This window comes from Hypanus sabinus, chromosome 14 (genome assembly GCF_030144855.1).
Source record: "Hypanus sabinus isolate sHypSab1 chromosome 14, sHypSab1.hap1, whole genome shotgun sequence".
NCBI lineage: Eukaryota > Metazoa > Chordata > Chondrichthyes > Myliobatiformes > Dasyatidae > Hypanus > Hypanus sabinus.
Genome location: NC_082719.1, coordinates 105,557,103 through 105,581,525, shown reverse-complemented (window position 1 = coordinate 105,581,525; position 24,423 = coordinate 105,557,103). Strand labels below are relative to the sequence as shown.

The 24,423-nt window shown below is 46.1% G+C and overlaps 1 protein-coding gene across 2 annotated transcripts in view; it reads right to left on the bottom strand.

The window, feature by feature from the left end:
* Nucleotides 1-22,970, bottom strand: part of smad2 (SMAD family member 2) — a 127,351-nt gene extending 104,381 nt beyond the window's left edge. For both annotated transcript variants that reach the window (XM_059989765.1, XM_059989766.1), the window contains exon 1: nt 22,374-22,970. In XM_059989765.1, coding sequence (XP_059845748.1) covers nt 22,374-22,636 — 263 coding nt within the window. In that variant the 5' untranslated portion in view covers nt 22,637-22,970. The remainder of the gene's footprint in view (nt 1-22,373) is intronic.
* Between the last annotated feature and the right edge of the window lie 1,453 nt (nt 22,971-24,423).

The following is a 24,423-nucleotide window of genomic DNA, read 5'->3' as shown; positions in this document are numbered from 1 at the left end:
ATTGTCTCACAGAGACCACGTGTAAAGCCCTCGGGCAAAGTGGGCTGGTTGAGAGAGAGATTGCATCATCCCAACCTGATTGACACCTGCGACCCCGTGAGGAAGCATAAAGGAGGGTCGGGGGGGGGACAACCCCTTCAGACGCACCAAGAAGACACGATAGTGATCCCGTCGTAGTGGGAAGCCACTTTGAAGGAAGCCACGTGCGTTAGATTCTGGGCCTGGAATCACGGAAAACCGCTTTTAGCTAACAACGGGGAAGCCTGCTCCCCTGATTTAACAGATTTGCTCCATAAAGACCCGGGCAAGTTTTTCTTTTCTCACCAATCTCTCTCTCTCTCTCCCCAACAAGTGAAAACCCAGCGCCCCCCCCCCCCTCCGAAAGCCAGAAGCCTGCAGGAATTTGAGTGACTTTTATATTTCCATCGGACACTAATTTATCCCCTAGACCAGGGGTCAGCAACCTTTACCACTGAAAGAGCCACTTGGACCCGTTTCCCACAGAAAAGAAAACACTGGGAGCCGCAAAACCCGTTTGACATTTAAAATGAAATAACACTGCATACAACGTTTTTTTTGCCTTTATGCTATGTATAAACAAACTATAATGTGTTGCATTTATGAAATTGATGAACTCCTGCAGAGAAAACGAAATTACATTTCTGCATGCAACAAAAACATTTTGAACTCCGAAAAAAAGACGTTGGGTTGAAGGTTACTTTTAAGTAAAATACTCAACGTCTATTTGAGTCCTTCTTGTATTTATGAAAAACGCCAAACTTAAATTTGCCGCCAGCAGCAAACCAAAAATAACATCAGCCAGCTGTCAGCCTGAAAAATAAAAGGACTATTTCACTGAACAATGAAAAAATATGAATATACATAAAATAATAGGCAATTAAAATATTTATCATACTTGGTTAATGGGATTTCTGCTCCTGGACCTCAGCGCACAGCGTCTGCACATCAGGGCTGTATGACGTCACCTTCATCTTTACACAGGATCGCAAGCTGTCATCTGTGAGGCGTGCGCGATGTTTGTTTTTAATAAAGTTCATGTTGGAGAACACCTGCTCACATACATATGTGGATCCAAAGATCGACAGGACTCCAAGCGCATACTTTTTCATGTTTACATAAATGTCGGGCATAGCATTCCATGTTTCGAACACAAGTTTGTCCGGTTTTGGAAGGTTTTCAATATCACTCCATTTGTGATTCTGAGCAAGAACGGCCTTCTGACGGGCAACATCTTCAAGGTCTGCTGTCAAGCGTCTAAACTTGGACACCCATATGTCTTTGTCGGCTATGTCGGCCAGTTCCATCTCAAGATCAGGTTGACTCACACCTGCCAATGCAGTCGTATTCAGTAGGGAAGGATCGATGCTTAAGGGAGTGACCGGGAAGGATAATGTGTTTTTTTCCTCTCTGAACTCACAGAAGCGTTTCCCAAACGATGTTTGCATTGCGATGATTGCAGAATGTAAATACTCCGAAATTATCATGTCGTGACCTTGTTTGAACTCTCTCAAATTGGGGAAGTGAGACAAAGTGCCTTTCTGTAAATCTCTGGCAAGCACTGTCAACTTGCGCTCGAATGCCAAAACATCCTCCAACATGTGCAGGGCTGTGCGTCCTTTTCCCTGAAGAGCTGTGTTCAGCGTGTTCAGGTGCGCTGTCATGTCTACCATGAAGTGTAGCTTTTCCATCCACTGTGGCTGTTCCAGCTCAGGAAAGGTGAGCCCTTTGCTGCCCAGGAAAGTTTTCACTTCTTCCAGACACGCGACAAAGCGTTTCAGCACCTCCCCTTTGGACAGCCACCGGACTTTGTTGTGCAGCAGGAGATCAGAATATGCGCTTTCCATCTCGTCCAGTAACAAACGGAATTGACGGTGATTTAAACTTTTTGCCATTATTTTATTGACAATCTGAATGACAACATCCATTACTTCTGTGCATTCCGGAGGAAATGTTTGAGCGCACAGTGCCTCTTGGTGCAAGATGCAGTAAAAAGTCAGCAGCTTTCTGTCCAGCAACTTCTGCAGTAAAGCCACAAATCCCTTGTGCGTTCCCGTCATATTCGGAGCCCCATCAGTAGCTACTGACACCAGATGGGTGGTCTTTATTCCTTTGGCTCTTAAACAATTCAAGACAGCCTCACAGATGTCCTCCCCCCGTGTTTGGTCTTTTAGAGGTATCAACTCAATCAGTTCTTCCTGTGGCCCGGCAGAGTTTACATACCGGCAGAACAACGCTATTTGTTCAATATCACCTTTGTCTTTAGACTCGTCACAGGCAATCGAGTAGGCCACAGCTGAATTGATGTCTTTAATTTGCTGTCTTGTGATGTCTTCTGCCATTTTTATGGTTCTGTCTTTGACAGTCTTTGCAGAGAGGGGCATATCCCTGATTTTCTGCACAATTTCACTCTTGTTTTTAAAGTCCGTGAATAGATGTTCTGAAATCTTAATGAAAGATTCTTTTATATATTCACCATCTGTAAACTGCTTCCCGTGCCTGACTATTTCCTGAGCGGCAATATAACTGGCGTATGTCGTTGATTTTCCAGACTTCATCCATTTCTGGAAATGATTTTTGCTCAGATCAACCTTCCGCATCAGTTCCGAAACGGCTTTTTTTCTCTCATCTCCATCCAGATATTTTTGAGCAAAGGCTGCGTGTTTACTCTGGAAATGCCTTGCGACATTTGACTTTTTGTTGTTTGCTAGTTTCTCATTGCATATTAAGCATACCGGTAAACCAGTCTCGTCAACAGTGAAAGCAAATGAATCTGTCCACGTATCATTAAACGTTCTGTTTTCTTCAGTCACTTTTCTTTTTTTAGAATTCTCCATAGTTGGCTTACCTTGGATCGAAAAATTAAAGAAATCGCGCACTGGCGGGTGTCAGGTATTGGCAGTGGTGACGTATATTAATAGCGATAAAAACACGTTGTAGCGGTGTGCTACACGCAGTCAGTAAACTGCAGTCGAATAACTTTATTCGAACTAAACAGCCTTGCTTTTAAGCCTCCCTCAACCCAGCCCCCATGGACGCAGATGCTGCAAAAGACGCGTACTCACAAACCCCCGTAGGCTATCTCCCTTAGCCGGAATGCTGGCTAATTGTGAGCCGTTTCAGATGTGCCAGGAAATGTGTCGCCACACTTAGATTGTACAAGATCACCATAATCTTCAAATTTAGAATTACATTTCAAAAGCTAACAAACTAACATAAAATACATTTTAATTAAATACTGACCAATTATTTCCCAAAGCCACAGGGAGCCGCAGCACAGAGGTGAAAGAGCCACAAATGGCTCGGGAGCCGCAGGTTGCCGACCCCCGCCCTAGACAAACAATCGAGCTGTTTCTTATTGATGGTTAAGATTTTAGATTAAGTAGTGACTACGTATATTTGAGTGTCTGTATTAATTTTACGTTTGTGCCCCTTTCATAAATAAAGACTTTTAAAAATAGTACCATCAGACTTCAACGGACCTCTCTATCTTTGCTGGTAAGTGATCCCGTTACGGGATTTCATAACAATATCAATAAAAATATATTAATAATTTAATGATAATATGGTCAAATGGATCAGCAAATTTGCTGGTAGCACCAGGATTTTTTTTTTTTGGGGGGGAGAGGAGTTATCAAGGATTGTAAAGTGTTCTGGACCAACTGAGAAAATTGGCTGAAAAATGTCAGTTGAAATTTTATGCAGAAATTATGAGGCATTGCACTTTAAGAGAACAAACTGTAGCACTTACAATGTATGGTAGGGCACTATAGTATGACTTAGAACACAGGGACGTGGAAACAAGAGATCTATAGTTCCTTGAAAATGGCATTACAGGTAGACACAGCTTCTGGCATGTTGCCTTAATAAATCAGGGCACTGCTCTGAGTACAGAAGATGGGATATTATGTTTAAGTGATACAAGACATTGGTGAAACCAAACTGCGTGCAGCTCTGCTCGCCTACTTACAGGAAAGATAATAATAAACTTGAAAGAGCATACAGAAATTTTAGAAGGATGCTGCCAGGACTTGAGCACCCAAGTTATAGAGAAAAATTGAATAAGTTAGTTTTATTGCCTGAAAGTGCAGGAGAATGCGGAAGAGATCTTACAGAGATATATAAAATCATGAGGGGCATAAATAGGGTGAATAGAGTCAGGCTTTTATCCAAGGTTGGATTAGACTGGAACTAGAGGTCATAGGTTTAGGGTGAAAGGTGATATTTGAGGGAAAATATGGGGGGGGAGGTGGGGAGGATCTTCTTCACTCAGTGCACGTGTGAAACGAGCTGCCAGCAGAAGTAGTTGATTCAGGATCACCAATGCCCTTGAATGCGAAAATTGCACAAAAAGGTATTGGATACAGCCCAGTCCATCATGGGTAAAGCCACCCCCACCATTAAGCTCATCTACATGCTGCACTGTCGCAGGAAAACATTATCTATCAAGAACCCCCACCATCCAGGTCATGTTCTCATCGTGCACTCCCACCAGGAAGAAACTACATGAGGGGAAGCTACACTCCCTTTGCAATTCCCTTATCCATTCGTCCCTCCCCAATAATCACCCTCTGAGCACTTATCCCTGGCAAGTGGCCCAAGTGCAACACCCTCCCTCACCTCCATTCAGGGCCCAGATGCGGTCACCTCTACATCGGTGAGACCTTTCGTAAATTAGGGGACTGTTTCGTCGAGCACCTCCACACCATCTGCCACATGCAGGAACTGCCGGTGGCCAAACATTTAAATTGCAATTCCCATTCAGGTGTGTCAGTCCACTTGAGCCAAGATGAGGCCACCTCAGGGAGAAGGAGCGACACCTTATATTCCATCTGGTTAGCCTTCAACCTGATGTCATGAATATCAACTTCTCCTTCTGGTAAACAAATCTGTCTGTCTCCCCCCCCCCCACCCCCCCACTTCCCTCTATTTCCCACTCTAACCTTTTACCTCTCCCAGGCTCTAGGCAAGCTCAATGCCTTCTATGCTCGCTCTGACCACCAGAACAGGGAGGACCTATCATACACCCCCATGTTTCCCAAAGATCTTTTGCTCTCAGTATCTGAAGATGACGTGCAGGCAGCCTTCAAAAGAGTGAATCCAAGGAAAGCAGCCAGTCCAAACAAAGTACCTGGCTGAATACTGAAACCTGTGCTAATAAACTGGCTGGTGTATTCACAGTTATCTTCAACCTCTCACTCCAGCAATGAGTGGTAACCACCTGCTTCAGACAGGCTTCAATCGTACCAGTGCCCAAGAACAGGGTGGTAACCTGTCTAAATGACTATTGCCCAGTGGTATTGACATCTACAGTGATGAAGTGTTTGAGGCTGGTGCTGAAGCATATCAGCTTCTGTCCTAACGATGACTTGGATCTGCTTCAATTTGTTTATCAAAGCAGCAGGTCTACAGCAGATGCAATTTCGTTGGCTCTCCATACAACCCGGGAACATCTGGACAGCAAAGATGCATACATCAGGATGCTCTTTATCGATTACAGCTCAGCATTTAACACCATCAATCCCCCAAAACTAATCAGTAAACTCCAACACCTGGGCTTCAATAACCCCTTGTGCAATTGAATCCTGGATTTTCTCACTTATAGGCCCCAGACAGTTCGGTTTGGCAAAAACATCTCCACAGTCTCAATCGGTACAAGAGCACCACAGGGATGTGTACTTAACCCCCTGCTCGACTCACTTTACATCTGTAACCGTGTACAGCTCCAAAACCATGTACAAGTTTGATGACTACACCACTGTTGATGATTAATCAGAATACCAGAGGGAGAATGAAAACTTGGATGTGGTGTAATAACAACTTCTCACTCAATGTTCTTAAGACCAAGGAACTGTTTGTAGACATCAGGAGAGGGAAACAAGAGGTCCATGGGCCAGTAATCATCAGAGTATCAGAGGTAGAGAGGGTCAATAACTTTAAATTGCTGGGTATCACTCTCTGAGAGGACCCATCATATAAACATTACTGCAAAGAAAGCACGACAGTACCTCCGTTTCCTCATGAGTCTGCAGAAGTTCCACATGTCATTGAAAACCCTGGCAAACTTCCGGAGAGGTGTGGTGGAAAGTATGCAGACTGGTTGTACTATGGGAACACCAATGCCTTTGAGCAGAAAATCTTCAAAAGCAGTGGATTCGGCCCAGTACATCATGGGTAAAACCCTCCAAATCATTTTGGGCACATCTACATGAAACATTGCCATAGAAAAGCAACACCCATCAAAGATCCAGGGCATGATCTTTTTCTCGCTACTGACATCGGGTAGAAGGTAGAGGTGCCTCAAGACACAGAACACCAAGATTCACGAAGTTACTACCTCTCAACCATCAGGCTCTTGAATAAAAGGAGCTAGCTACACTCATATAAGGATGCTGTAATATTGTTATTTCATATTTTTTTATTGCTATTTATTTACATCTGCCTTTGCACAGAAATAGAATCCCAGGATTGTGTGTGGTGACATGTTCTCTGATAATAAATTTTACTTTGAACTTTTCAGCTGCCTATTTCTTCTCCCTGGGTCCCCTCCTCCTTCCCTTTCTCCCATGGCCCACTCTCCTCTCCTGTCAAGATCCCTTCTTCAACCCTCAACCTTTCCTACCCACTTGACTTTAGCCATCATCCTTCCAGCTATCACTCCCCTCTCCCCATCTTTTTATTCTGGCATCTTCCCCCTTCCTTCCTAGTCCTGAAGCGCCACGGCCCAAAACATCGACTATCTATTTATTCTCATAGATGCTGCCTGACTTGCTGAGTTCCTCAAGCATTTTGCGTGTGTTGCTCTGGATTTCCAGCACTCCAGACATTCTCACATTTTTGACATGAGAGGTTTGGATAGGTACAAGGATAAGAGAGGTATGGAGGGCTATGGTCCAGGTGCACATAGAAGGGACTAGTAAATTAGACATGTTTACTAGATGGGCCTGTTTCTGTGCTGTGGTGCTCTGACTCCAATCAAGTATGGAATTTAGCAGTGGGATTCAGGAAGTTATGTTTAGCAAATCTGGAGCCGAACAGTGCTCTGATAAATTCAACCAAGTCAACATAATTGCATGACAACTGCTTCAGATAGCTGCCTTACAGACAAGAACCATAACGCTACACTTTAGCCAAAACAGTCACTGTACATAAATCTAATATCTCAAACTACTCAACTTTGCCTTAAAATTTTCTACACAATACGCTAATTTACAAGTGCCTTTCAACCATGGCAGTTTCTGCATAACAGTTAAATCAAAATGATCAAATACATCTCTCCTAGCTTAACAGCAACATTTGTGGCAATTTTCAGTTAACAATTAATAGTTAATATTTATTCATTTTGCTCCACCTGGGAAAAATGGACAGCACCGTCGTGTAGTGATTAGCATAACATTATTTGAACTAGCAACCTGGGTTCATTTCCCACCACTGTCTGTAAGGATGTTGTATGTTCTCCCCATGACCTTGTGGGTTTCCTCCGGGTACTCCAGTTTCCTCCCACATTCCAAACACATATGGGTTAGAACAGGGGTGGTCAACCTAAGGCGCATTGGATGATTACAAGAGGTGCCAGGCGTCTGCACCAGCGGTGCGTCACAGGTTTTTGCCAGTCAGTTTACAATTGACGCTTGTGCGCTACAGAGTTGTGTTTTATGAACATTTGCAGTTTTGTACTTCTTCGAAAATTAAGCCTTGTTTTTACATTCAGTTACCCATCACAGTGCAAAAGAAAAGCAGAAAGTGATAGTAAGCGTGAACTCAATGAATAGTGGGAAAATTAGTTCTTACTTATAGTGGGACCATCAGCAAAACCGTTGTGAATTGTTTGTGAAAACACTTTGTCACATAATAGAAGACATGATCTTAATAGACACTATAAAATACAACATCAGACTGAAATAGGAGATCTGAAGCTAGTGCTTGAGTGAGTTACAGAAAGAATATGTGATTAAGAAAAAGGAAGAAATCAAAAGACAAAATATATTTGTTAAAAGAAGTTGTGAAAGTTTAGCGACGACAGAATCGCCCTACAAAATTGCTTTAGGTTTGGCCAAGAAACGGAAGTCTTTCTCTGGTGGATAAGAAATTGTTAAGCCTTGTCTCTAAATATTTGCAAGATGTCTCAGTGATAAAAATATCGAAAGGAAAGTAGACGAAATTGCTCTGTTAAAGCAAACAGTTACGAACTCTGTCATGATGTATCTGAGCAACTGAAAGACCTTGTCCATGCTTGTACTTTCTTTTCTTTAGCTTTGGACGAATCTGCTGACATATGTGATGTAGCCCAGTTAAGCATTTTTATAAGAGGAAGGGATGATAATTTTAGCATCTTTGAAGAACTTATCGGTCTTGAGCCATTTCATGGAGAAACAAGAGGATCACACATATTTGACAAAGTAAAATGATGCCTAGAAAATCTACAACTAGGTCATAGTAAACTCACTGGTGTTTTTACTGACGGAGCGTACAGATGTGGACAAGCATTTTCAGCCATGAAATTGATTAAAAACAAAACAAGGTCACGATTGACTGATTCAAATTTGAAGAATTCTCTACTGCTCTCAGTAACTAATTTAACTCTAAACATTAAAAGCTTGGTGAAATCAAAACAGACTCAAAAGTCTCATTGAGGTAAGTAATGTTCATCTTGTTTTTATATTAAATCAATATATCATGTAAAAATGCTAAATAAGTCTATATTAACATTTTTACAAGAATTGAATGGGGGTACATTTAATTGTATTGTGTGGCGCATCTGAACTCATGCGTGAAAAAAATTGACGCATTGAATGTAAAAGGTTGGCCACCCCTGGGTTAGAAAGTTAATTGGTTACATGGGTGTCACAGACTCTTAGACCAGAAGGGCCTATATCGTGCTTGCTCTCTAACAAACTAAAAAATGCCAAATTACAATAGTTGCATCTTAAAAAGGGAATAAAATTTGTTTCTCAGACCTCCAACTCAACCTATTCTCCTTAATAAGCTTCCTGCTGTCAGTATTTTATCAATGCATTTCAGATATCCAACAAAGCCACCAAATGAAACATTAATATTGTTCTGATTGTGAAGTACAGAGATCTCTCATTATTTTCAAATCACTTCCCAAGCATACAAATATAAACTGAATTAATATTACATCAGAAAGAGAAAATGTCACTGCCCCAGATTACACTGACAATCCAGGCAGTTCTACTGAGGACAGCTGGCCAGATACAATACAACTGTCAGCTAATTCTTAATTTTTGTGCCTGCACTCTTCAGCACAGTAGACCTATAAACATTCTCCAACAGGTTCCTGCTCTATTATGCTCTAGTCTCAGGACATTCCACAAGGTGGCGCCAAAGGGACAGATGTTCTACTATCTTGCCATTCAACTGCATAGGGTTGCTAACCTTCAGAAAAAAGGCAAGTGTTTTGTTTCTTCAACAAAGAAACAACTTTATTGTGTATTAATGAGAAAGATCTAAGTTGAAAATGCTAATAAATAATACCAGGTATAAATACACTTCTGCTGTTCTTTATAAGTTAATTTCAATATTTTCTGTTCATTTCAATTTCCAATGTGGTCACAAAATGCAACAATAAAATGTTCAATTTGGCATCTGAGATTTAGAATAGCAGAATAAGAAGTCAGTCGTTTAACCCCTTGTGCCTATTCTGCTATTCGATATGATCGCGGCTGATCATTTATCTTAGAACAGTTTTCTTGCACTAACTTCACTTCCCTAGGTTTGCTTATAAGAAAATACATTCCATCCATTAACAACTAAATCTCCATAAGCCACTAGGTGAAGAAATTTCATTCTGCATCTGTGCAAAATGTCTACATGCTTATTAAGAATGTGACCCGTAGTTTAGGAAAACCAACAGTATCTATAGCCAAGCCCTATAAAATTCTGTATGAATCAATGAGATCAACTTTAATTCTCCTAAACTCGAGTATATGGTCCCAGACTGATTAATCTCTCCTCTTATCACAAACATGGCATCAACAAATTTGGGATTGAAAGAAACCTAGCCACATCAGCCAGGTGGCTCTTGGGTGGGGCTTTGGCCACCGCCAGTTAGACTCAGGCTAGATCCAGTTCAATTTCACACATTATCTGTAACCCACAATAGGAGTATCACTAGGCTGAGGGAATTAGCTGTGTGTCAACAGCTTTGGATATTCCAGTAAAACATATAGCACTCCATGTATCAATGAGCTATAATATTTTAGAAGCATACAGTCAGCCCTCCTTATCCACTGGGGAGTGGTTCTGGGACCCCCCCCCCCCCAGCCCAATACCAAAAACCAGGGGTGCTCAAGTCCCTTATATAAAATGGCATATATTTGCATATAACCTATGCACATCCTCCTATATACTTTAAATCATCACCTATAGCTGTTATACCGTATTGTTCAGGGAATAATGACAAGAAAAGTCTGTACACAAGACACGAGGTGAACAATACTTAAACAACGAGCGCTGGAGAGAGAACTTCCGGGTTTACCTGATCCGTGATTGGTTGAATCCACGCGTGCTGAACCCGTGGATAAGGAGGGCTGACTATTCAAAATTATTGGCATTCTGGTACTGTTTAAAATTGCAATTCCTTTGTTAACTCAAATCTCTAATAGTTATAGCAAAGAATAAATTTTCGATATTAATGTGTCAGATTAAAACAAATGAGAATTAACACATTGGGAAAGATAGTATTAACCAATACTTATAACCTACAGAAACAGGCCCTGAAGAACATGATATACCATTTTGTCCATTGAGACCTTAGTGCTGCTCCAAAGGCTTGTAACATTTTTGAATACAAGCTCTCAATCAACACAGCAGACTCAATGGGCTAAATGATCTAAATATGTTCCTCGATCTTATGGTCTTAAAGATGGAGGGATAGAGGAGGGGCAGGTTGGGAAACAATGAGTGGTGACAAAGAACATCTCATTCTGCTTGGGAGGTCCACAACCCAATGGTAAGATGATGAATTGTCCAAATTCAGATAATCCATACTGTCTGTGCACTTTCAGATCCACAAAATTTCTTCCTTCCCCACCTGGTTCCATCTGCCAACACCAACAAAGCATACCTACTGGATCTTCTAAACCCTCCCCTAATTGGTTCATCCGTCCCTTATTACATCCTTATCATACTCCAGCATCTGCAGTCTCCTGCCTCCATTTATCACCTTGTTTCTCAGGTTGGAGGCCCATGACAGAGAATTGTGCTGGAAACCTTGTTTAATATTTATGCAAATGATTTAGATATATATACACATGGTATAATCTGTTTGCGGATGATACTAAAATAGGTGGGATTGTAGGCAGCAAAGCTCATTAAAATTTTTAGGGGAATTTTGATCAGCTAAGTAAATGAGAGAACTGGCAAGCAGCTTTTAATTCAGTTACGTGCTTTTAGGGAAGTCAAACAAGGATAGGGTTTGTAGAGTGAACGGTCAGGCTCCGTGGAGTGTGTAGAACAGAGGGAGTAAAAGTACCTGGTTCACTGAAAGCAGCGTCACAGATGGGTAGGGTGGTGAAGCACACTGGCCATTATCAGTCTGTGCACCAAGATTAGGATTTGGGGCATTATGCTTCAGTTTAACAAGACTAAGGCCACACTTGTGGAGTACTAAATGGACAGTCTTAGAAATGCAGGAAGATTTAAGAGGATGCTTCCTGAACTGCAGGGCTCCAGGGCCTGTTAGAGCGAGAGGTTGGGTCTTTATTCCTTGGAGCAGAGGAGGAAGAGGTAAATGTAGTTCGCTCCCCTTCACCAAGAAGGGCAGAGGTTTAAAATAAGAAGTGAAAGATTCAAACAGGAAGCAAGGGGAAACTTTACCAATCAAAAGGTATTTGGATAAGTACATGGACTATCAGGGGTTTAGCAGGGTCCATATGTTGGGTACCATAATTAGCATGCAAGGGCTGGATGACGGGGATTACAGAAAAGTGACAGCAGAGCAAAAGAACCATGTTTGACAAGGTCCAAACGGCCTACTGTTATCATTTCTAATACAGGTGGCCCCCGCTTTTTGAATGTTCGCTTTACAACAACTCGCGGTTACGAAAGACATACATTAATACCAGTTTTCACTAACCAAAGAGGATTTTCAAAAACCAAAAAAGACACCTGCTTTATACATGTGTTTACCCCAAGAAAGACTACAATGACTGTGAAGCCTTGTGTGGGCAGTTGTTTGTGCATGCGTGTACGTGCCAATTTTTTTTCTCCAAATTGATTTTGACTCGCTGCTTTCCCGAGTTTGATAAGTGACACTACACCGTACCTACAATATTTCTACTTTATACAGGGTGCATATTTATCATATCATTCCTGCTTTTACTATATGTTAGTGTTAGTCCAGCTTTTATGTGTTATTTGGTATGATTTGGTAGGTTTTTTTTGGGGTCTGGGAATGCTCAAAAATTTTCCCATATAAATTAATGGTAATTGTTTCTTCGATTTTCGACATTTTGGCTTATGAAAGGTTTCGTAGGAACGCTCTACCTTCAGAATGCGGGGGAAACCTGTAGTGCTCTTCCTTTACAGGAATGGATTTATTGGGTTGATTGGGCCAAAAGGTAGTGTACAAAATCTCAGTATCTTCATTATACAAACCAAGAAATACATTCTTTAAAAAAGTGCAAAATTTAATTCAGTTAGTGGCATACTAAATTAGGGATGAATTATGATTAAACTGTATCCTTGTGCAATTAGTGAATCATGATTTACAGCCAATGAGTCCAGAGAATGTATTTTTTTAAAAAACACAAAAAGGTGTCATACATGCTATAAAGTTACATAACACGGAGTTTTTAGTTGAATTCCTAATTGCTTGACACCATATATTAACATGAATCTAGTCACAATATTGACATTTGCACCAAAAGAACACAGCCAAGTGCTGATTAGCAGAGTGATACATACAAGAGCTTTCACCTCTGTGATACAAATGTATGGCACTGCAAGAGTACTCACTACAAAGCTGAAGATGGTACAACACTACTAAGATAATACATTTGACACAAGTTTAACTTTTAATTTCAAAATGTTTTCTGCGCTAGATAAATTATATAGAAGGCACATCATCAATAGTTCCATAAATTAGCAAGATCTCCGCACATTTCTTCCAACATCATTGCAACATCACATTATTCCATACTGGCCATATATTTTCACCATCTGCATGGCACAAGGTGGCTACACATCATTTATATTGTGAAAGAAGCCTACAATGAAGTATTCCAGAAATGTGAGTTACTTACAATAAATTAATCAGAACTGCCAGCAGTTTAAAAGGTGACATTAAACAACTTACTAAAATGCCTGGACAATATACAATTTTATTCCTTCAATGGAAAAACAAGTTGATTCTGCTCCCCTTTACAACACTTATGCAGGTACACAATGCAAGATACAAACTGAAGATCCCAAAACATAGTGGTCTTCATCACGATAGATTCTATATATAAAAAGTAGAGCTCATTTCCCAAAGGACATAAAATAGCTTAGGGTTTACAAATTATTTTATGAATACTTCCTACTGTTCTTTTGTTTTAAATGTTAACATATTTGCCTAGTTCGTGGCATCAGTTGTACAATACTTTGGGCAAGGAGACCAAAACCAGACAACATGGAGTTCGCTTCCATTAAGGCACTAAGCAATTGTAAAAACCTTTGCACTCATTGTCACATCCTGTTGCAATTAGTGCCCATACATCACTTTCTTTCCAAATGACTATTTGTGTTTACATATTTGTTTCCAGCACAATCTGTACAAGGACACCCACACCCCTCTAAAAGATTTAGTTCCTAATCCCTATAGTTCTGCTCATTGGGGTAGTTAACACTGCATACATTAAGCAGGGCTACATGACTGTAGTTTATACCCACAAACCGCCAAAAATGTCCAAAACTATAAAATTCCAACACAAGGGAACTAAGAACTGGGAAGGAAAAAAAGATGCAAGAGCTAATAGAAATATGTATTTCTCATTCATGGGTTTTGTCTGTTTACATTAACGTTTACACTAGCTGAATAGGCTGCACAGTCAGAAACTATTGAACTATAAATCAGAATATACACCCCAGCTGTATATCTAAAGATTTTTTTGGCAAACACACATTTCATGTTATGACACAGATGATTTCAACAGAAAGCAGATACAGGAAAGTATTGAAGTTTATCTGTTCCTGCCTGAAATGAGACTCTATTGCAAATCCATAATTTCATCAACATTACTTCCAACTGGAAACTGAAGTGTGCCACTGTAAAGATCAAATTATCTTTGACGACTAATGTAATTTGGGCATGGGGCTAGCAAACCCCTCCTGTAAAAACCCAGAGCTACAGAAACATCAAAGACCACCACCCTGGGAGAAGAAGGATTGTCACCTGAAGGTAGGAAGTTGTGTGGTGACAACAGAAGCCACAGGGCCAAACAACTTTCCATCAGCCTGGGACAGAGGACTCTGGCCAGCTGCTGTTGGCAGCCTATGCCCCAGTAAGGCTGATGGGCTTAAGACTAATGTAATTTAATACTGCCTTTGTAACTATTTTTAAAAAATAAAACAGCTGATAGAAGAGGGATAAACTATTACATCAAAGGAGAATTTTCAATTATAGTTGTTTATTGCTAGGGGTATTTTACCTTAAAGGCCTATCAGCCTTAAGATAGGAGAAAGTAGAGTGGTCAGTCACCACAGGCTACATCTCATGGGATCACTTGCACATTGAGCTCTGTTATGGTGAGCATATTCAGGGCTCAGATGCTGTCACGTGAACTTGGCCTAAATTTAGAAACTGCCACTATTTTGTACTTCACTTTTAAACATTATCCGTATTCAATATTATGGTTTCTACTAGACAAATGCTCATGCATTAAGGCTCTTCAAGCAGTAGCCTATTAACGAAATCTGGTTCATTACTAATTCTAGTATAGATTGCTACCTTGATTGGAGGAAATTTGTTGCAAAACACACAAATTCAGTTTGAGATAAAATCCCCCATTAAAACCACTCTGCCTTTGCAAAATACTCATTATCGAGTCCACCACTTCACTACTACTCTGGGGAAATCAATAAACAAATCCCACCTAATTTTAAACCATTTTGTACTTTAATTCTACCCATAAAATCGCCATTGCCTGCTTAATCACAACCATCTACTGCCAATATTTTCTTCATCTTTCCTTTAGACCAAGTATATTTAGTTTATAGACTTGTCTCAATAATAGCTAACATGTTAAACCAACCAAGCTGAATACACTGAAGTTAAATTCATCAGTACGTCCTATCAATTTGAATCACCAGGCCACTGAACCCCAGCTGTTCTTCCTCTCAAAGTTGTACTCATTCCCTTCAAATTTAATTGTTTTTATGTTTTTGTTTCCTTTACCTGTCTCTACATGTTCTATTTATCTGCACCAAAAGTTTCCAAACTATGGTAACTAAGAGAAAGGGAGATGGTATATGGGAGCAGTTATGCAGAAACAGAGATTTATAAGAATGGGTAATTTTGTTAGGCTTTAGGACAGAGGTTATTAGGGAATCTTGGGAGAGGGTCAGGCAGATGAACCATTACTCTGTTGGCAAGTAATAACACTGAAAACACACAGCAAACTGCACATAGATATTAAATAGCAAAAAACCTTGGATGATTTTAAAGATTTAGTGATAAAAACAAACTGACATTCAAGGAAGCTAAATGTTTGTAGAAGTATGGATGCTGGTAAATCTAGAGGAAGCTCTGCAAAAACGAATGAGAAACTTGCTCTGCACCCTTCACACTGATGCCCTGTGCTTCATTGCATTTTAATCCTTGTGACTTATGTTTTCCTCTAGGACCCAGATTCCTGTCAAGCTCTACAGTGCAAGCGTTAGCATTTAACAAATAGACTCCTCTTTCCAATTCCACTCCTTTAGCCATGTGTTCAGCGCATTATCCTAACATTAATGTGCACAAATCATAATAATCCAGTAATTATAATCCTTCAGTGTTTCTTCATTATTTTTCCACCAAACACTCACATCACAACTCATTGCTTCAATTAAAACAAAGTACAAATGCTGGAAATGCGAAATATGACAAAAAATGCTAGAAAATCTTCTATAGCCCTCCATCTGAAATGGAATCAAGGAAGTAAGAAAAAACAAAATAATAGTTTGTAAAACCCTTGAGAGGATTTTTAGTCACAAGGTGATGCTGGAGAAGTCAGGGTTGTTTTCCCGGAAGCAGAAAAGGATGAGGGGAGATTTATTCACAGTGCAAAAAAAAATTTTCATTAACAGATGGGTTACAAAAATGGAGACAGATGTAATGTTTTCAGCTACAATATGTATGAACAATTTTATTTAATATGGCATGGGGTAATGAGTTCAATGTGGTAAAATCCTTCTGCACCTTAATAATTATTACATTGATTAGGAAGAAGGATGATGAGGTTAAATGATAAAAGATCACTCTGGCATTTCTGCCCTCAGCTTCCTATTGTCCAAATTAATCTCAAGGAGATATTCAGTTAGGTACTACTTCCATTTTGGACCATAAGCACTACCTTTGATTCCCCCCCCCCCCCCCCCACACCCGACATAACAGCTATTGGTATTTAACGCTACTATTCCTTTTTATTTAAAGGAATCAATCCATTCTGCCAGGAAACCTCACCCCGTTGTCATTTCATTCCCTTCCCACCAGCTTTTGACCATGCTCCTTCTTCCTTCTATCTTTACCTAAAACTTATTTCCAACCCTTCATTCACATGTCTACTCCACAAACGAATAAGATCAACAACCACTTTCCTGCACCTCTATGACCTTGTCATTCCATGTCTGTCAATAACAGCAAGATGTTGTCTTGTGATCTTGGTTTTCACTAACCCAAGACCATTATGCAAGCTAGAATGTGCTGACATTAAAGACAGCAGAAGTGGTTCACGAGAATGATTTTAGGAATGAAAGGATTCATGTATGAGTAGTGTTTGATGGCTCTGGGCCAGTACTTGCTGGGAGTTTATAAGAATGGGGGGGGGGGAGAAATTGTGTTAAAACCTATCAAATAAGCCAGGTTAAAACCTATCTAATAGTAGAGAGGATGTTTCCTGTCGTGTGGGAATCTTGGACCAGATTGCAGTCAGAACAGAGGGATATCCATTTGGAATAGAGATAAAAAAGAATTTCTTTGGTCAGAAAGTGGTAAATTGCCATAGATAGTTGAGGAGGGCAAGTTATTGAGTATATTTGAAGCAGAGATTGGTAGATTCTTGATTAATAACAGCATCAAAGGAGGCAGAGAATGGGGTTGATTGAATGGCTGAGCAGACTCAATAGGCAAAATGATCTAATTCTGCTCATATATTATAGACTAAATTCAATAGTTTCATAGCGTTCGAGAATTCCAGACTTCTGATTTTCAAAAGTACTTTCTAAAATAGGGAGATTATTATTTAAAACTATGGTTCTTTATTCTAGATACCCCTATCAGGGGAAGCTCCCTCAAAACATGCCGCTCAGAATCTTGAATGTTTCAATATCACATTTCCTTCTCGGCTCCAAAGGGAGATGCCAAATGTAAATATCAAACCCTTACAAGCCTATGAGCAACATTCCATCAGCCTTCACAATAACCTGCTGGACCTGCCTGCATATCAATGTCTCCTGCACTAGGACATCCAGATATCTTTGTACCACAAGATTACTGCAGGCTCACTTCATTTAAAACTGCTTTCTCATTATCCTCTTAGCAAGGTACATGTTTATGAGATCAAAAATTACAACAAAAAGGTCTTGACCCTTTTCCCCAACACCCCAGTAAATTATCCCTCAGCCTGATAATTTAGGGCTGTTAGGGCAACATTTCTTACATCAACTTTAATAACTATGTGATTAATATTTAGATTAGGATTTCATTCACCCTTTCCCTCATCATGCTCTAGAGTAAACTGAGATGAGAATGTCAAGAGAGATGGAGACCAGGGTCGGGGAGCGGGGTGGATGAAGGTGAGGGGGTCGGGGGGGGATGAAGGTGAGGGGGTCGGGGGGGGATGAAGGTGAGGGGGTCGGGGGGGGATGAAGGTGAGGGGGTCGGGGGGGGATGAAGGTGAGGGGGTCGGGGGGGGATGAAGGTGAGGGGGTCGGGGGGGATGAAGGTGAGGGGGTCGGGGGGGATGAAGGTGAGGGGGTCGGGGGGGATGAAGGTGAGGGGGCCGGGAGGGGGGCCAGGGGGGGATGAAGGAGACGGGGCCGGGGGGGATGAAGGAGACGGGGGGTCGGGGGGATGAAGGTGAGGGGGTCGGGGGGGATGAAGGTGAGGGGGCCGGGAGGGGATGAAGGAGACGGGGCCGGGGGGGGATGAAGGAGACGGGGTCGGGGGGGATGAAGGTGAGGGGGTCGGGGGGGATGAAGGAGACGGGGGGGATGAAGGTGAGGGGGGGTGAAGGGGTCGGGGGGGGATGAAGGGGTCGGGGGGGGGGATGAAGGGGTCGGGGGGGGATGAAGGGGTCGGGGGGGGATGAAGGGGTCGGGGGGGGATGAAGGGGTCGGGGGGGGATGAAGGGGTCGGGGGGGATGAAGGGGTCGGGGGGATGAAGGGGTCGGGGGGATGAAGGGGTCGGGGGGGATGAAGGGGTCGGGGGGGATGAAGGGGTCGGGGGGGATGAAGGGGTCGGGGGGGATGAAGGGGTCGGGGGGGATGAAGGGGTCGGGGGGGATGAAGGGGTCGGGGGGGGATGAAGGGGTCGGGGGGGATGAAGGGGTCGGGGGGGATGAAGGGGTCGGGGGGGGATGAAGGGGTCGGGGGGGGATGAAGGGGTCGGGGGGGGATGAAGGGGTCGGGGGGGATGAAGGGGTCGGGGGGGATGAAGGGGTCGGGGGGGGATGGTCGGGGTGGAAGGTGAGGGGGGGATGAAGGGGTCGGGGGGGATGAAGGTGAGGGGGGGATGAAGGGGTCGGGGGGGATGAAGGGGTCGGGGGGGATGAAGGGGTCGGGGGGGGATGAAGGTGAGGGGGGGGATGAAGGTGTCGGGGGGGATGAAGGGGTCGGGGGGGATGAAGGGGTCGGGGGGGGATGAAGGGGTCGGGGGGGGATGAAGGGGTCGGGGGGGGATGAAGGGGTCGGGGGGGGATGAAGGGGTCGGGGGGGATGAAGGGGTCGGGGGGGATGAAGGGGTCGGGGGGGATGAAGGGGTCGGGGGGGATGAAGGGGTCGGGGGGGATGAAGGGGTCGGGGGGGATGAAGGGGTCGGGGGGGATGAAGGGGTCGGGGGGGATGAAGGGGTCGGGGGGGATGAAGGGGTCGGGGGGGGATGAAGGGGTCGGGGGGGGATGAAGGGGTCGGGGGGGGATGAAGGGGTCGGGGGGGGATGAAGGGGTCGGGGGGGATGAAGGGGTCGGGGGGGATGAAGGGGTCGGGGGGGATGAAGGGGTCGGGGGGATGAAGGGGTCGGGGGGATGAAGGGGTCGGGGGGATGAAGGGGTCGGGGGGATGAAGGGGTCGGGGGGATGAAGGGGTCGGGGGGGATGAAGGGGTCGGGGGGGGATGAAGGGGTCGGGGGGGATGAAGGGGTCGGGGGGGGATGAAGGGGTCGGGGGGGATGAAGGGGTCGGGGGGGATGAAGGAGACGGGGTCGGGGTGGAAGGTGAGGGGGGGGATGAAGGGGTCGGGGGGGATGAAGGGGTCGGGGGGGATGAAGGGGTCGGGGGGGATGAAGGGGTCGGGGGGGATGAAGGGGTCGGGGGGATGAAGGGGTCGGGGGGATGAAGGGGTCGGGGGGATGAAGGGGTCGGGGGGATGAAGGGGTCGGGGGGATGAAGGGGTCGGGGGGATGAAGGGGTCGGGGGGGATGAAGGGGTCGGGGGGGATGAAGGTGAGGGGGGGGATGAAGGGGTCGGGGGGGATGAAGGTGAGGGGGGGATGAAGGGGTCGGGGGGATGAAGGGGTCGGGGGGATGAAGGTGAGGGGGGGGATGAAGGGGTCGGGGGGGATGAAGGTGAGGGGGGGGATGAAGGGGTCGGGGGGATGAAGGTGAGGGGGGGATGAAGGTGAGGGGGGGGATGAAGGGGTCGGGGGGGATGAAGGGGTCGGGGGGGATGAAGGGGTCGGGGGGGATGAAGGGGTCGGGGGGGATGAAGGGGTCGGGGGGGATGAAGGGGTCGGGGGGGATGAAGGGGTCGGGGGGGATGAAGGGGTCGGGGGGATGAAGGGGTCGGGGGGGATGAAGGGGTCGGGGGGATGAAGGAGACGGGGTCGGGGTGGAAGGTGAGGGGGGGGATGAAGGGGTCGGGGGGGATGAAGGGGTCGGGGGGATGAAGGGGTCGGGGGGGGATGAAGGGGTCGGGGGTGATGAAGGGGTCGGGGGTGATGAAGGTGAGGGGGGGATGAAGGGGTCGGGGGGGGATGAAGGGGTCGGGGGGGGATGAAGGGGTCGGGGGGGATGAAGGGGTCGGGGGGGATGAAGGGGTCGGGGGGGATGAAGGGGTCGGGGGGGATGAAGGAGACGGGGTCGGGGTGGAAGGTGAGGGGGGGGATGAAGGGGTCGGGGGGGATGAAGGGGTCGGGGGGGATGAAGGGGTCGGGGGGGATGAAGGGGTCGGGGGGATGAAGGGGTCGGGGGGGATGAAGGGGTCGGGGGGGATGAAGGTGAGGGGGGGATGAAGGTGAGGGGGGGATGAAGGTGAGGGGGGGATGAAGGTGAGGGGGGGATGAAGGTGAGGGGGGGATGAAGGTGAGGGGGGGATGAAGGTGAGGGGGGGGATGAAGGGGTCGGGGGGGATGAAGGGGTCGGGGGGGATGAAGGGGTCGGGGGGGATGAAGGGGTCGGGGGGGATGAAGGGGTCGGGGGGGATGAAGGGGTCGGGGGGGATGAAGGGGTCGGGGGGGATGAAGGGGTCGGGGGGGGGATGAAGGGGTCGGGGGGGGGATGAAGGGGTCGGGGGGGGGATGAAGGGGTCGGGGGGGGGATGAAGGGGTCGGGGGGGGGATGAAGGGGTCGGGGGGGGGATGAAGGGGTCGGGGGGGGATGAAGGGGTCGGGGGGGGGATGAAGGGGTCGGGGGGGGGATGAAGGGGTCGGGGGGGATGAAGGGGTCGGGGGGGATGAAGGGGTCGGGGGGGATGAAGGGGTCGGGGGGGATGAAGGGGTCGGGGGGGATGAAGGGGTCGGGGGGGATGAAGGGGTCGGGGGGGATGAAGGGGTCGGGGGGGATGAAGGGGTCGGGGGGGATGAAGGGGTCGGGGGGGATGAAGGGGTCGGGGGGGATGAAGGGGTCGGGGGGATGAAGGGGTCGGGGGGGATGAAGGTGAGGGGGGGATGAAGGTGAGGGGGGGGATGAAGGGGTCGGGGGGATGAAGGTGAGGGGGGGATGAAGGTGAGGGGGGGGATGAAGGTGAGGGGGGGGATGAAGGTGAGGGGGGGGATGAAGGGGTCGGGGGGATGAAGGGGTCGGGGGGGATGAAGGTGAGGGGGGGATGAAGGTGAGGGGGGGATGAAGGGGTCGGGGGGGATGAAGGGGTCGGGGGGGATGAAGGGGTCGGGGGGATGAAGGGGTCGGGGGGATGAAGGGGTCGGGGGGGATGAAGGGGTCGGGGGGGATGAAGGAGACGGGGTCGGGGTGGAAGGTGAGGGGGGGGATGAAGGGGTCGGGGGGGATGAAGGGGTCGGGGGGGATGAAGGGGTCGGGGGGGATGAAGGAGACGGGGTCGGGGTGGAAGGTGAGGGGGGGGATGAAGGGGTCGGGGGGGATGAAGGGGTCGGGGGGGATGAAGGTGAGGGGGGGGATGAAGGTGAGGGGGGGGATGAAGGGGTCGGGGGGATGAAGGGGTCGGGGGGATGAAGGGGTCGGGGGGGATGAAGGGGTCGGGGGGATGAAGGGGTCGGGGGGGATGAAGGTGAGGGGGGGATGAAGGGGTCGGGGGGGATGAAGGGGTCGGGGGGATGAAGGGGTCGGGGGGATGAAGGGGTCGGGGGGGATGAAGGGGTCGGGGGGATGAAGGGGTCGGGGGGGATGAAGGTGAGGGGGGGATGAAGGGGTCGGGGGGGATGAAGGTGAGGGGGGGATGAAGGTGAGGGGGGGATGAAGGTGAGGGGGGGATGAAGGTGAGGGGGGGGGATGAAGGGGTCGGGGGGGATGAAGGGGTCGGGGGGGATGAAGGGGTCGGGGGGGATGAAGGGGTCGGGGGGGATGAAGGGGTCGGGGGGGATGAAGGTGAGGGGGGATGAAGGTGAGGGGGGGATGAAGGGGTCGGGGGGGATGAAGGAGACGGGGTCGGGGTGGAAGGTGAGGGGGGATCCCGGTGGGAAAGCAGGACTGTACTCAGGGAGAGGAGAGGCCCGAGCAGGGATCCGGTCGCCAGTCCCTTACCTGGGGATGGTGACACACTTGGTGTTGCAGCTCTGCGTGGTGATGGCCTTCTCCAGTTCGTCCAGCTGCCCCGTTTTCTTCAGCTTCTTCACCAAGCTCTTGACGGCCTTCTCGCACCACTTATCGTCCTGGCCGCTGTTGTGCGGCGGCGGCGGCGGCGGCGGCTGGTTCGGCGACTGCGAGGAGGGCGGCTGCGACTCGCCTCCTTTCTTCCAGCCCAGCAAGCGCTTGACGATGGGCGGTGTGAAGGGCAGGATGGACATGGTGGAAGCCGGGGACGGGCTGGAGGGGAAATGATAAAGAAGGGGAGCCGAAGGCCGATGTGAGCGGGGGGGAGAAAACGGTTCAAAAATTCAAACAATTGTGCTTCGCGCTGCTCGCCAACTGCCGCTTTACCACGGTCAAAACGCGCCACCTAAACAGCCCACCAAATGTGTCGCGATTGACTCTGTGTGAATTTATTAATGATTATCACATCCTCCCGTGAGGAGATTTGGTTTTTTTAAATTTTTTTCTCCCTTCTCTCTTCGAGTCGCTCGCTCCCCCTTTTTTGTTTTGATTGACGGCCATCAACCCGCGCTCCCTCCCTAAAATAGTCCCGCCCCGAATCCGCTTCCTGCGCCGCCTATTGGTGCACGGGAGCAAGCGTTTTCCCTATTGGTGATGATTTGAGCGTCGATTGGATAACAGTGACCGTCAATCATTCTGGCTGGAAGGGAACGTCCGGCGGAGAGGTTTGGTTGAGACAGCAAACTTTTTTCAGTGTGGGGGCGGGGGGAATGCGTCTTCTTCCGCCCGCTTTACAATTAGTCCCAATAACTGCCTGGAATGATTTTAGGTTTTATGAATGAAAACAATGTTTTGATTTGTGTTAAGAGACATAATGCTATTCGCATAAGATTATTCTTGTTAAATCGGACTGTTACTAAAGGTTTGCAGTTGTCATAACGCATTGTTTTTGGCGTGTGGGGTATTATTCCGCAAGTGTCCTCACATGTAAATCGGCCTCAGTTGTCATCTGAGGCGAAATTGTTTGATGTTAAGGCACGTTTTATTGTTATAGAGTTTGTACGTAGATATTTTCTTTAAAATAATAATTCGTGTGGCTTCCAACTTGTAGAAAATATCACGGATAACAACGTTTTGAAAACAGGGTTATAAAGCTAAAATTGGCTGTAACTGGTTCCAGGACAGTGTGGTGTGATTATAGAGAGAAATTAAATTACACCTATGTATATATAGTCAATCCAGGAATCCAAACTTGCATTAATATCTGAAGTACCGTTGAAAATAAACTGGCTTTAATTTCGAAGTATTAATGAAACTAGACAATTTTAAATTAATGTGCATATTGAAGTTCAAACTTCTGTATTAAAATACTTAACAATATGCTCTGATTGAATTTGAACTTTATAAGTTATGTTCTTTTTTCGTATTATATCCAGAACATCTTTGTTATTAAGGAACTTTGTGATAGATGCTTTAATATTTGTTTTTTTTTCTTACACATTTCCGTTAATTCACTAAACATTGAATAGCTGCAGTTTAAATTTGAAAGGGCGCAAGCCAGAAGGAAGTCAACTGTTATAAATTTATTAATAACCTACCAAACATAACTGAAATTTCAACCTTATGTGCTTTTAAGACAATCTGATAGTTTCATAGAAACATAGAAAACCTACAGCACAATACAGGCCCTTCAGCCCACAAAGTTGTGCTGAACATGTCCCTACCTTAGAAATGACTAGGCTTTCCCATTGCTCTCTATTTTTCTAAGCTCCATTGACCTATCCAAAAGTCTCTTAAAAGACCCTATCGTATCCACATCCACCACCGTTGCCGGCAGCCCATTCCACACACTCACCACTCTCTGTATAAAAAAACTTACCCCTGACATCTCCTCTGTACCTACTTCCAAACACCTTAAACCTGTGTCCTCTTGTGGCAGCCCTGGAAAAAAGCCTCTGACTATCCACACGATCAATGCCTCTCATCATCTTATACACCTCTATCAGGTCACCTCTCATCCTCCGTCGCTCCAAGGAGAAAA